This window comes from Cylas formicarius, unplaced genomic scaffold (assembly GCF_029955315.1).
Source record: "Cylas formicarius isolate icCylForm1 unplaced genomic scaffold, icCylForm1.1 PGA_scaffold_1__22_contigs__length_36826433, whole genome shotgun sequence".
NCBI lineage: Eukaryota > Metazoa > Arthropoda > Insecta > Coleoptera > Brentidae > Cylas > Cylas formicarius.
Genome location: NW_026844264.1, coordinates 15,933,214 through 15,947,646, shown reverse-complemented (window position 1 = coordinate 15,947,646; position 14,433 = coordinate 15,933,214). Strand labels below are relative to the sequence as shown.

The 14,433-nt window shown below is 32.8% G+C and overlaps 1 protein-coding gene across 2 annotated transcripts in view; it reads left to right on the top strand.

The window, feature by feature from the left end:
• Positions 1-14,433, top strand: part of LOC132697019 (uncharacterized) — a 286,016-nt gene that overhangs the window by 50,637 nt on the left and 220,946 nt on the right. For both annotated transcript variants that reach the window (XM_060662263.1, XM_060662262.1), the window contains exon 2: positions 7,586-7,705. In XM_060662263.1, coding sequence (XP_060518246.1) covers positions 7,639-7,705 — 67 coding nt within the window. In that variant the 5' untranslated portion in view covers positions 7,586-7,638. The remainder of the gene's footprint in view (positions 1-7,585; positions 7,706-14,433) is intronic.

Below are 14,433 nucleotides of genomic sequence, written 5' to 3'. Positions count from 1 at the left end.
GATTTTTGGGTCGGATGGTCATGTGACCATGCATTAAGGTGTCGGTCGGTGTGCGTAGGTTTTCTGTAAACACAATAATCCAATTTTAGGTCTGATTTTCTATTGATAATATCTAAGAATGGAAGGTTATTATTAGTTTCCAACTCAATGGTAAAACGTATGTTAGTGTGTATAGAGTTCAAATGTCTAAGAAAATATACTAGGGTTTCTTGACCAAATAACAAAAGTATCATCGACGTAGCGTTTCCACAATTCTGGTTTTAAATGAAAGGTGTCGAGAGCATTCTTCTCAAATGCTTCCATAAATATATATAATAATAATATATAAGCCGAGAGTCTATAGAAATCTATAAACGACCTAACAATCTTAACCATGACTCTACCTGTCACCAATATCGGAATCAGTCATCCGAGACGGTGTTTATGCCACTCATTTAGCTCCGCCCCCCTCAAACAACATATAAGCAGGTACAGAGTAAAATGCGAGCCAGTTTCAGTCAAGCTCTGAAGAAACCAATAGGATGATTGATTGGTTGATTTAGCAATGGTTTGAAGTCAATCTTATCAAACAAAAATGGAAGGATTATATGGTTTAATTGCTTTTTATTTAGTGACTGTTTCTGTAGTGTGGTAAATTATTTAAAATTCGTTTAAATTTTTGTAACAAAACTGACCATTTGTTTAAAAAATTTATTGACAGCAAACTGCTGTAAAAAAGAAATCACATTTTTGTTTATATTATCAGGAGGCACACTCAGCTCATCATTTAATGCGTTCTTTCCTTTGCAGATTAAAGTGACAAAGACCGTTTTGTAAATTACAAAATCAGTTTGGATTACGACGTCGTCATCAACGTGTCGTAAATTTGAACACACATGTGTATAAGAATTTGGTCGGCAGCTTTATTATTTTGAGCAAAAGCTCTGCTCCATTATATGCGATAAAGTCGAGCCCATTTGGAAACTTTTAAAATAAAAGCGAAAGATAAGAAGCTTTAGAGTTAGAGCCCTCACAAGAGAAACGCCTGTATGTCTGTTTAAGCTATTGTATTCCATAAGGAAGCCGGGGAAATGAACCAAAATGGAGCAGATACGGAATCCAGTCAATGACGCTTTTATTGAAAAAGTTTTTCTGAAATACTATGTACGTACTAATTTTATAAAAAAGCACTAGATATTTTTGTGTATTTTCCTATATTTTAAATATAATTTATTACAATTCAAGCAATTCGTTTGATGATTCCCCTACTGCTATTATTTATTTATTATATTTATTTTTTATATTTATCTTATAATATTTCTATTCATATACTCACCATGTAGTTTCTGACTCAAACTAATTCTCTTCAACTATGTTTAGTTTAGTCCAAATGTTGACATAAAAAATACAGCGCATTAAAGTTGAAAAATAATATAAAATGTTTGTCGATATTTCGGAAAGTGAATAAAAATATGCTGTCATAAATACAATGATAGAAATTTTTTTGAGAATGAAATGATTTTTCGAAAATTGAACTATATTACGTAGGCGTGGCTGACATGTATCATTCGATATTCGACAAACCACTCACCGTCACGCCACTTCCAATGTCGGTAACTCGAAGCACTTTGAAACAGATACATTTTTGCGAACAATCAGTGGAATAAAAATATTTTTCTCTCGTCTAGACGCACGGAATCAAATTTTCGGCCAATCATTCGCAGGTTGAACTTTCTGAAGTGGATGTCGAATTTCAATGAGGTTCCCAAATTACTTTCAGCTTAAGCTCCAATCTTTTTATATTCTCATATCACCCCGCCATTGACGCGGGTTTCCATTGTAACATTTTTATTTCAGTTTCCGAGGAAACGAGATGAAAATCTAAACCCCTTTTCCGTCTAGTGCATTCTAGAATTATAAAGTGGGTCATATAGTCATAATGACGCCCGAAATGGAAAAACGCGGACACATAATTTTAACGGCTAATTTTAACGTTACAGCGTCCCGAGTCCTAGCAGATATGTAAAATAAGGCGATAGAAAATATTATTCTATAATATTTGTAGGGCGTTAGTTTATTAGCATGCAGGGATTGTGAAGTTAGTGTATGATAGAGCTTTTAGCAAATTATACCCTGATTTTGAGTATCGGTTGGCCACTTGATGCTTTTTTTTCGTATCCTTTTTAAACTAATTTTAACGACCTTTTATTTTTGTTTTCTAGTCAAGCCCTGAACAATCACCTTCTTTTGATTTTTGGTAGCAAATTATCAGTGGTAGTAAGCAAGCGCTCAGTTTATTTTTCTAAGTCTTGTATAATTTTTGTTCTTGTGTAGAACAGCACTGATCCAAAGCAACAAAAATAATCAAAAATTACCTCTAAATGAATTGACGAGGCTCGTTCCCAGTATAAAGCCAGTGTGATTCGTGAAGAACTTCATGAAGAAATTAATTAGCTACTTCACGAATTTATTGTCAGTGGAAAACTATTATAATAGGACATTTTTTTTTTAAACGGGTGATTTAAGGTTCGGATATTTTCGTTCGTCGTCGTTTCTTAAATCGCATACTACTGGTGAAGATAACAAAAATTGCTCGAATTTGTACCTGAATTTTAGCGAATTACGAAGACATCTATTGCGAAGCAGGACAAAATTTTGTGAAGCCTAAAACGGGCTTCGTAAATTTTCGGGAGTATAATTGAAAATACCGAGATATAGTGACATCTATTAAAATAGCAACTAGGCTATTAGCTTGAATTTAGGGTTGTATACACAATGCAGAAAACTGCCATGGGCTTCCTAATGATGTTGTATATCGCAAGATATACGTGTGTAGTGTGAAGCACACTTAATTTCGTCACGAGTGCATGATCGCTCCGTAAAGTTGATGAAACTTTGAAGAGGAGCTTAGCAAGGACTAATATTAGAAGATTTTTCCTCTTACGTTGCAGAAAATCGACACATTCAACATACCCGATATCCCTTATTTAAAATGAGCTTTGTACGGTGGAGATAAGAAGAAATGAATATATATATATATATATATATATATATATATATATATATATATATATATATATATATATATATATATATATATATATATATATATATATATATATATATATCTATATATATATACACAAAACGGTAGTCGTGACCGGCTAGTTGAACAACAAATTTTAGTTAATTGGGGTATCGGTCCTGATGAGGGCTCAAATAAAAGGCTTTTGTGCTACACCAAGCTTTCGAAAATGTTTATTTTCTTCTTCAGGGGCTACAATATGAAAGCGGCTCTTAGTTATTTAATACTAAAGTCTTATAGTTAAAGTACTTACTGCTACAGTGCCATTATAGGCCAACACCAAACTCATCCGGATAACAGAAAGAATCAAATACGACCGTTAATTATTATAACCGAGGGCAGCCATCTAGACGAAATTGTTATTACATTTTATTTAAACGAATTTTACTTCATCCGCAAAACGCAAATGATGGAAAGGTTTTATTAGTATGACCACCGCCAGCCGTCCAGTTTTTTTCCTTTCTTTTTTTCCTTTTGTTACCTCCTTTTTGCTTACAAGGCCCTAATGTATAGAGGCTTGGGACTATTTTTCTAAATTATAATTACATTGTGACGACACTATTATCAGCAAACGCAATTCGATTGACGGTTGGTTGTAAAGTTAAGACATTAGAGTAGATCACACTGAGGCCATCAATGTCAGATCTTTTATTGACCGATTTCGGTTCCAAGAAAATCTCCACCATTTCCAAAGTTGCTCTTTTGTTGTAGTTGCTTTCTTTATGGAGAATTTTTGTTTCAACAAAGTTAACATCGTGATCCATTTGGTTAGAGTGTGTTGCTAATGAACAGGTGTTCTTATTGAGTCTGGAATCACTCTTGTGTGACGTAATTCTATCTTTAAGTACTCGCGATGTCTGTCCTATGTATACCTGATCATACTGATTACAGGGGATGCTATAAATTACTTCTGAATTCTTTTGTACCTCATCCTTATCTTTTAGTTTGCTAAAGACACTCCCCAATGTTTTTGTTTGTTTATATGCTATCTTAATATTTGTTTGTGCTCTCAGAATTTTTGTGAGTGTGGTCGTTAATTCTATAATGTATGGCAATGAAAAATAAAAACATCTCTGATCGTCCATTCCTGGACTATCTGAGTGGACGACCGTGTTCCGCGGGTTTGGAGCTCTTAGTGGGGTCGTGCTATATAACAATTTTTTAGTTAACCTACTTGGGTATGAGTTGTTAATCAGCATGTCGTAAAGCTTATTAAGATTTTTTTGTCTTAGTGATGGGTGAGAAATCCTCTCGATTCGTGTCTTTAATGCTATGACCAAATTTATTTTTGTTTTCGTTGTATGGTAAGAGTGGAAATTCATATATCTCCCCGAACTGGTCGGTTTTATGTACCAATCTAATATAATTTTGTTATCGTTGTTCCGGATCACTTTGGTGTCCAGAAATGGTACGCTTTTATCAATTTCCTCCTCTACTGTAAATTGTATGTGTGCATCATAGCTGTTAAACACTGTGAGCGTTTCCCTCACGCAACTTTCAGGTATGGAAGTAATTATATCATCCACATATTTTTTCAGAAATGGTAACTGAAACGACAGCTTATCTACGCACACCTCAAGTAGGTCATCCATAACGTATGGAGCTAATATTGGAGAAATGATGGCACCCATCGGTGTACCTAATTTTTGTTTGTAAAATTCATTGTTAAATCTAAAATACGTTGTATCAAAGACAAACTGAAGTATCTTCAGGAAACTAATTTGTGACAAATCAGTGTGGTTTCTAATTCTGTTCCAATGTTTTTTTATACTTTTTTCTACCAAATTATATGGAATATTACTAAATAAAGAGACGACATCCAAGCTCACAAGAACATACTTATTAGGTAATTGTTTGTCATTGATAAATGAAGAAAACTCAAATGAATCACCTGTGAAATAATCATTATTCTTATTATATGCTTTGGTTAAAACCTGAGTCAACAATGAAGCCAGTTTACTGTTCGGAGCATTAATTGATGAAATTATCGGGGTTTATGTATTTGTATTTGTATATGTATTTTGGGTAAGCCATAAAATTTAGGACAAGTTTGATTATATATATTTAAAGTTTTGGCTACCTCATTTGTTAATTGTTTTTGATCTTTTAATGATTTGACAAGTTTGTTAGCTTTTTGTTGGTAAGTAGATGTAGGATCGCATCTGAGACGCTCGTAATAGGTCCGATCCATCAGAATTTCGTTTGATTTTTGAATGTATGTATCTTTAGACATAATAACTGTCACATTCCCTTTATCGGCCCTAGAAACGACCAACTCAGCGTGATCCTTAAAAAATTTTTTTGTCTTTTTTAACAAAATGTCTATATAGCTACGCTTTGCCGGTTGTTTTAAAAAATTAGTCAATACATTAGTAAACTTAGCTCTTACAGTATTTTTTGCGTTCTCTGGTACAACTTTAATTATAGTTTCTACATCAGCAATTAAATGTTTGACTGAGATTTCATTGCATCTTGGTGGCACGGAAAATTTCGAACCTAAAGAGAGAAACCTCAAGACATCATCCGGGACCTCAACCTCTGAAATATTCTTAACCCAATTATCTTGTGTTTTGATTGTTAAGTGATGCTGTTGCGACTTCAAGTTTTGAAATTTGTTTATGTTCTTTTTTTTGATGGTTTTGAATTTTTTATCACATGACCCTTGTTGTCTTTTACCAAATTCGTCAATTAAATAACTAAGAGCCGCTTTCATATTGTAGCCCCTGAAGAAGAAAATAAACATTTTCGAAAGCTTGGTGTAGCACAAAAGCCTTTTATTTGAGCCCTCATCAGGACCGATACCCCAATTAACTATATATATATATATATATATATATATATATATATATATATATATATATATATATATATATATATATATATATATATATATATATATATATATATATATATATATATATATATATATATATATATATATATATATATATATATATATATATATATATATATATATATATATATATATATATATATATATATATATATATATATATATATATATATATATATATATATATATATATATATATATATATATATATATATATATATATATATATATATATATATATATATATATATATATATATATATATATATATATATATATATATATATATAAGATGTTTCGCCAAGATCTCACTTGGCATCTTCAATGCCCGCGCTATGTATATATATATATATATATATATATATATATATATATATATATATATATAGCGCGGGCATTGAAGATGCCAAGTGAGATCTTGGCGAAACATCTTATATATATATATATATATATATATATATATATATATATATATATATATATATATATATATATATATATATATATATATATATATATATATATATATATATATATATATATATATATATATATATATATATATATATATATATATATATAAGGATATTATCCGTTCGCTTGTTGAATTCCGACTGGAATCCTGCAGATGTTTCGCCAAGATCTCACTTGGCATCTTCAACGCCCGCGCTATATATATATATATATATATATATATATATATATATATATATATATATATATATATCATTTCTTCTTATCTCCACCGTACCAAGCTCATTTAAAAAAAAATTTGGAGTTATCTTAACTTGGTGGGATTTCTATTATTTAATTTTGGGCGTGCTATAACACCATATACCGAAGGGCTTCGGCTCAACACCATTTGGGAATTTTACTATTCACTGAATGAATGGAAAAATGGGTAAAATTAGCTTTCGAGGTTAGCTTTTTCCGAGTTGTTTGTTGTTGCTTTTATTGATTACTAAGATAAAACAAATAGCAGTTGCAATTCGTCTTTATTTTAATTAGTACTTCTTAAACTATTTTCAACTGTCTATGTATTTTCTCATATACTGCGTACATTTATGGTATCGTCGTTTAAAAATACCCAATACTGTTTCTCCAATTTCAGGTCTCCAATAAAGGAAACAAATAAACAAATAAAAACGATAATGGCAATTATACGTCTCCCTCATTCGCATTCGATTGTAATAAAACGAATGAAATAAATACACACAAATTTACGTGCTTCGGGGCAATAATTCTTTCGGTAGCTTAAGAGTGGATTCGACATGTGAAATGCAAGGAAAAAAAATCTTTTGTCCCCTGTTTATTTGGATAAATTGTCTTACGGCTGTTTTTCCTTTGTACGTTTTCATTGAAATCCCATCCGGACACTGTTTAATGGCAGAATGAAAAGGAGCTTGTCTGTTGAGTTTACGACTGAATATAAAATTTTAATTAGCCCGAATTCACGTTGGTTAGTTATGAGATCTTATTAAGATTCGCGTCTTTAGGGGCATGGGAAATGAATATATTGTTTTAATACAGATTTTTACGTCACTAAGCGCGCTTCCGCGATTAATGCGAGAAATTCCGCAAAAACGTCCCAATGAAATTTTATCGGGCCATTTAGAAGCCATTAAAAGTGTTTACTTGCCTTCTAAGTGTCGGATTATTTCTTACAGGACATTTGCCAGAGAGGCCCGAGACACCGAACGACTGCTTAACAGCGCTTAGCATGCTTCTCAAGATTTTTCACGTCCATTTGCAATTGTTTGCGTCCAGCGTATTGTTTTTCAGTCAAGGTAAGTGAACCATGTTACTTCTGGTTTGTAGTTTTATTTTTGGTGAGCAACAAAAATATGTACTGCGTGGCATAAAAATCGCAATATCCAGTTTCTTATATTTCGGACAAAAAATTTATTGAAAGGAATTCAATTCAGTAGTGAGTTTGACAGTTTTGAGATGTTGCAAATCAGATGATCGATATATCACTAGGATAATCTTCCTTCGTGACGAACACTTTGTACTTATTCAAACTGACATATGTTATCTCGCTTCCATTTTCAATCATCATACGGTAAGTGGTCTTGCTGAAAAATTGGAATTTGCAATTGCCGAAGGTAGTTGATAGGATGTAACACTTTATCAATGACTGATTGGATCGTTCATGTTTCATGTTTAGAGGTTTCCAACTGCTCAATGATGTTTATAATGCCCAAAAGGTAACAAAAATGAATAGTTCTAAGCAAATTAAAAAAATTATAAAATCGGTTTATCTCATTTTGAAATTTAAAAAGTGTAGTATTACAATAAAAATGTTGACTTTCTCTCCTAAATGATGGATTTATGAAAAGTACAAATCAACAAGAAGGAAAGGCACGCACTGTTTATCCAGCAGTAATTTAACTGTCTCGACAATATGGCATTTGATTGATGAGAAACTTTTCCTCTCGCACTTAACACAAAATAACGCGAATAAAGGAATACAAAAATGGTGATTCGTATAAGCATCTTCAAAAACTTTCACTTTTGAGATATCTGAGAGTTTTGTTTTAAATTATTAAATTTTTATGAGCAATCTTCCATTAAAGACAGCTGTCATTAATATTAACGTGTATGATTAAGAAAACAATCCCCATTACTACCAGTCTTACTCTAAATAAAAGTTGTTTTTCAAAATACACGCCGACATTACGAAAATCATTCAAGTTCATCCAAAATGACTTTTTGAATGGGTAATTAGAAAGTATGTTCCCTGATAAGTTAAATATGGCGTTATATTAACAATTGTGATTCGATTTAAATATATCTTTACTACAAATTTCGCTTACATAATTGAAATGTTCGGTAAGTATTCGAAAAATTAAAATTAGGTTATATTTGGAAAAATTAAAATAATTTATTAAACATTAAGGTTGAAACTCACACTAATTTTGGCCACACTCGAAATTGCTACAATATGCAAAGCAGTTCAATTTATAAAAATATAACTTTTATACGTTTTGCACTTCTGGATTCATCGGTTGTTTAGTTTTGGTTAGTTGTTAGATGGGGTCGCAGTGGTAACTCTAGTTTGAAGTTGTATTTCTTTCGATATGTGGTCGGTGATATTTTGAATGTAAAGAAGGACAACAACGGCAAGTCTGAGGTTGATTTCGGACTCATTGTCTTTGGAAGGTTGTGGTGAAGTGTATTTTGTTATAGAATGCTTAATATCTCTAATATGGAAATTATTAACGAGAAGGGCAGATGTAAAGTGTTTTAATTGTGGATTCCGTGACTCGGATTGAAATAGTTTTATGGCTCTGTAAACATGAGAGTTGATAACATTGATTTTTACGAGGGATGGTGATGTGAAAATGCATTAAGGTATCGATCTGTGTGGATAGGTTTTCTGTTAACAGAATGACCCAATGTTAGCTCTGATTTTCCATTGATAAGAATATCGAAGAATGGGAGATTACTATTAGTTTCTAATTCAATGGTAAAATGTTTGTTAGGGTGTAAACAATTTAAATGGCTACGAAAATCTCGGAGGAATTTGTGACCATGAGGCCAAATAAAAGTATCATCAATGTAGCCTTTATATAATTTGGGTTACAGATAGATGGTGTCTCAAAGGGTTCCATAAATATATTCGTAATGACTGGTGATAATGGAGAAGCCATAGCTGTTCCCGACGTTTGTTTAAAAATTTGACCGTTTTAAGAAACACATTTTTACTAGGCAAGCATTTTTCAATTAAAATGAGAAGGTTTGGTTCCATATCCTCGGATTTTAATATATTTGAAATAAGGTTGTGGATCTAAAGTAATGGTTTATTCACTGAAATGAAAGTAATTAAGTACCAAACTATCAGTTTTCCCTGTAAAGGATTTTAATATAGAAGCTAGATATTTTGCTAGAGAACCATGGGTTTGTGAATCTTAGAAAGTCCACAGAGACCAGGAATTTTAGAGTGCTTATAGCCTTATAGCCTTAATAACACATTTAGGACAACAGCGGCAAGTGTGAGGTTGCTTTCGGACTCATTGTCTTTGGAAGGTTGGAAGGTTCCATAGATGACATCCGTCTGAAAGGATTACCTGATATTTGACATTGACTTATGTTAATGACGAACGCAGCATTTACTTTTTCTACTTGTGTCTCCGGAATATTAGATTTAGGGGGTTTGGATTTTTTAAGGGTTTTCGTGGTTTCGACATTTCGACTTTTGAAATGACTTTCTCTTTTGGAATAATCCGTGGGACAAGGACGAACTTGGAACCTTTCCGTCTGAGAAAGTTGGTGCGATGATACATTTACCACAGTGTTTGATGCTTTCCCTAGAGTTAAGGTTAGTTCTTCAAATTTTGAAGTGATGGGTAGAAGATAAACGAAGATTTTCAGCTTTGTCATGAATCATATTTGAAAGGGTGTCGAACCCGGAAAAGGACAAGATGGAAGCAATTTTAAAATGTACACACAGAAGAGTCTTGTTAATTTGGTCTCTTTCTATACGGGAATAATTTAAGAAATATATTATAGTGAATATAACGTCAGAACCAGATTTACCACTTGTTCAAAAATTTCCCAACATCTTCGATTGGTCAAAGACAAAATTTCATTTCAAATATCAGGAGTTTACCGCATTCCATGCATATGAGGGAAAGAATACATTGGAGAGATCGGACAAAAAACATCAACTAGGCTCACAGATCACGAAAGAGACTCAAGATTACGACAAATAGACAAATAAACTCCTCATCAGGAGTCGCCGAACACAATCACGAAACCGGACATCAAATCTTATTCGATAAAATAAAAATTTTTGCATGTAGTCAATTATTCTCCGTTATGCGTTATGTCCGTCCCCTTATAACCTATTTTAATAACTGCGTGCCATATCTAGTCAGTTCAGTGATTTTTAGGAAGTTTTAATTGGTGAAAGCTATGTGAACAGCCTTCAGTAGTTGACTATATTGATCACAATGTATTGTATCGGAAGTTGGAGTGGTATGGTGTCAAGTCTTACCTCAACAATAGATTTCAGTTTTCCGAAATCAACGGAACTAGGAGCGACCAACTTCCCGTCAGGTGTGGTGTTCCGCAAGGCTCTAGCCTAGGCCCCTACTTTTCGTTATATACATTAATGATCTCCCCTTGAACATCCCCCATCATGTTACGCTCTACGCAGAGGATACTGCCCTCCTTATAAGGGAAAAGAATCCCATTCCTCTGGCGGTGTGTCCGGGCGGGGAAAGTCACGGAAACCTGGTTCAACTGCTGCAATGTTGTTCACAGCAAAACTCAGCGTATGTCCTTCTCAGGCAGTAGAGTCAGCCATCTGAATCTGGGCGTTACACTGGATAGATCGTTGACAGGGGAATCACATATCGAACTCCTTTGTAACAGATTGTCCACTAGACTTTACCTGCTGAGGCATCTTAAATCCTTTGCCCAACGATCATGCTGAGGATAGCTTATTTTGGCTTATTTCATTCTTTACTGTCGTACGCAGTCCTAAACTGGGGCGGGTCTGTCCATGCAGCCAAAGCTTTCCGAATGCAAAAGAAAGCTATAAGCACAATTCACGGATCAACACCTCTGGCACATTGTCGTCCTATCTTCAAGAGACTAAAAATTACACTTCCTAGTCTGTTCATTTAGCGTGCACTGACCCACGTCCATGAAAATATACATGCTTTTGAAAGATATTTTGACAGACATGCACACAACACCAGACAGGCAGACCTCCTCGTACCATACTATTGCAGACTGACGACCTCGGCAAGGAATAAGCCTCGCACCGACGTGTACAATGTTCTTCCTCAACATATCAGAGACTTATCACAGTATAAATTCTCCAGAGAAATTAGACTGTTTCTTCTGGAGCTTGCTTTTTACTCAATTACAGAATACACCGTTTCGGCCAAATACGAATTTTAGATCAACATATGTTTTATTATCTACCAATCGATATTTATGATTTCTCTTAAATTTTAGATTCCACCGTTTTTACAATTTATAATTTATGTATTGTACTTTTGTAGTGTATGTCTATTGTATATTTCGTCATATTGTTTTCACGCATGGAATTTTTCTATTGTTTGTACGATTTATTTATCCACAACCACAATTTGTCAGCGTTAATCTTTCTTTTTTTTTGTACTACTGACGTGCCATTTGTTGTAAAGACTTTATGTAAAAAATGGCTAAATAAATCTATCTATCTATCTATCTATTCTAACTACGAAAGATCCCAAAATCTATAGAAATCTATCAGCAACCAAATAATCTTAACCGCGACTCAGGCCTTAACCTATTACCAATATGGGAATCAGTCATTCGAGACAATGTTCACGTCCCTCCTTTAACTCCTTAATAATATATATATATATATATATATATATATATATATATATATATATATATATATATATATATATATATATATATATATATATATATATATATATATATATATATATATATATATATAAGCAGGTACAGAGTAGAAAGTGTGCCAGTTTCAGTTACGCTTACGCTGAGATTGGCGAAACGTCAGCAAGATTTGTTAATATTAGCATTGATAACTTCTTTTATCAATGTTGGCAAGTACTAAAAAAATATATTATAAAAATCTCATCTAGTTCGAAGTAGTAAAAAAATAGAACGGCTAGATTACGACCTTGTATATTTAAATTTTTGCAAATAAAAAAATATTTTTATGAAATTTTTTGATTTATTGTTCCAGACATGGGCGTCAATTTTAGTTTGCAGTTTCGAGTGTATATCTGTTTATTTCGTACAAAAATATTGTTTTTTATTTTTCAACTGTTTGACCAAATGGCCCGCCGATCACCGCACGACTGGAAATTCACTTTCAGTCGTCCATTTGTGAGAGAAACTAATTATTTCAAAATTCTCTTCGCATTATTCCAGCCAAACGCCGACCGGCAAGCGAGCGTCTCTATTTCCTAGAAATTCTCCGTTGATTTGCGAGCGGGGCCTTTCAATTCAAAACATTTCTTGATTTTTTCGTTTCCGCTAAAAATGCCGGAGCCCCAATCGGTATAAAACTGTCAACCCAACCGGAAAATGTTTTATCGATGCTGCTGCAATGAATTCTCTCCCTACAAATTGCTTCGGAATTTTTCCTTACAAAATTTTTCCAATTTATTCTCGGTCGTTTGGCTCTAAACGGAAATTATTTTTGAGAGAATGTTTTTACGACAAATGCCCCCTATATAAGTTGTATGGGATTTTAAACGGATGCAGATTGAGCAGTGCAGTTTTAAGATGCAATTAAAGAAGGCGGTTTCGGTTTTTCGCCGAGCCGTTTTGACATCCTTTTCAAGCCCTTCGCGCTATTAATGAAAGGGGTGCTTTTTAACAATAATAATAAAAAAATAAATGCATGGAATTATATAATAAACAACATAAAAAATTAAGCGCCGGGTTTAATTAATTATTATAATTAAGGGTTCGTTTTTGCATGACGAATTTTTTCGAAACATAAAAACGTAAAACTTAATTTTACCCACTGGTGCAAATCTGTAATACTTAACGAACTATTAATGTATGTATAGAACAAAAAAAAAGAGAAGAACAAGAAAACTGCACACAAAACTTATTGAGACTTCAAAAGTCAAGTTATCTTAAATGTGAGCATCGACTAGTCAACATCATCACATTTTTAATTTATTAATAAAAAAAGAACTGAGTAAGAGGCTTGTTTTTGACATTCTCAGCACTCAGCTTTTTTTGAGAAGACACTTTGGCCTTTTAGGTGTAAGTATTTAATAAATAAAGCTTGATAAATACAACAATCTCCTGTTAAACATATTCAGTCATTGCAAGTCGTGAACTTTGTAAGACTCCTTCTGATGCCTACGTATTCAAAAAATAAACCTAAAGCTCCAATTTTGGACTTTTTGTATTCTTCGTTAATTAGGGACGGGCCATATATTTTGTGGTAACAATTAAAATGTGACAATATCAAACAATTACGAAGGATAACTTTGGTTCTAATATTGAGGTAATGTTTATGTTGGTAAAGGAATTTTAAAATAGAATAAACCTTTTTAAACGGAGATTAGGTTAGTAAAATTCAATTTTGAACTAACCAAAATTATTATTATGCTAGATTTTAAGTATAAGACGGATCGAATTATAACCGAGATTATTTTAAGGGTTCACCCATTTTTTAACATTTTTAAACATCGTTGAGCTTTAACAATTCATAAATCCTCACTTTATTTCTTGTTTAAACAAAGCTTTTTGTGTAGCAGGCTAGTTGATGTAGTGAAGCGGATGAAACAGTGAACTAATTTTTTCCGCTTTTTTTTTTGGGTACACATATTTGTAGTAGTTTCTGAGTGGAAAGTTTATGCTCACCACTTTGGAAAGCAGCGCCGTGTTAAAACCCTTATCGAACTATCGAAATATACCGTATGTAGAGAAATACATACATACATACATACGTGCGTATATACATTTTATGTTTTGATTTGCTATTAAAAGTAGGAGAAAAGGTGGTAAGTGTACG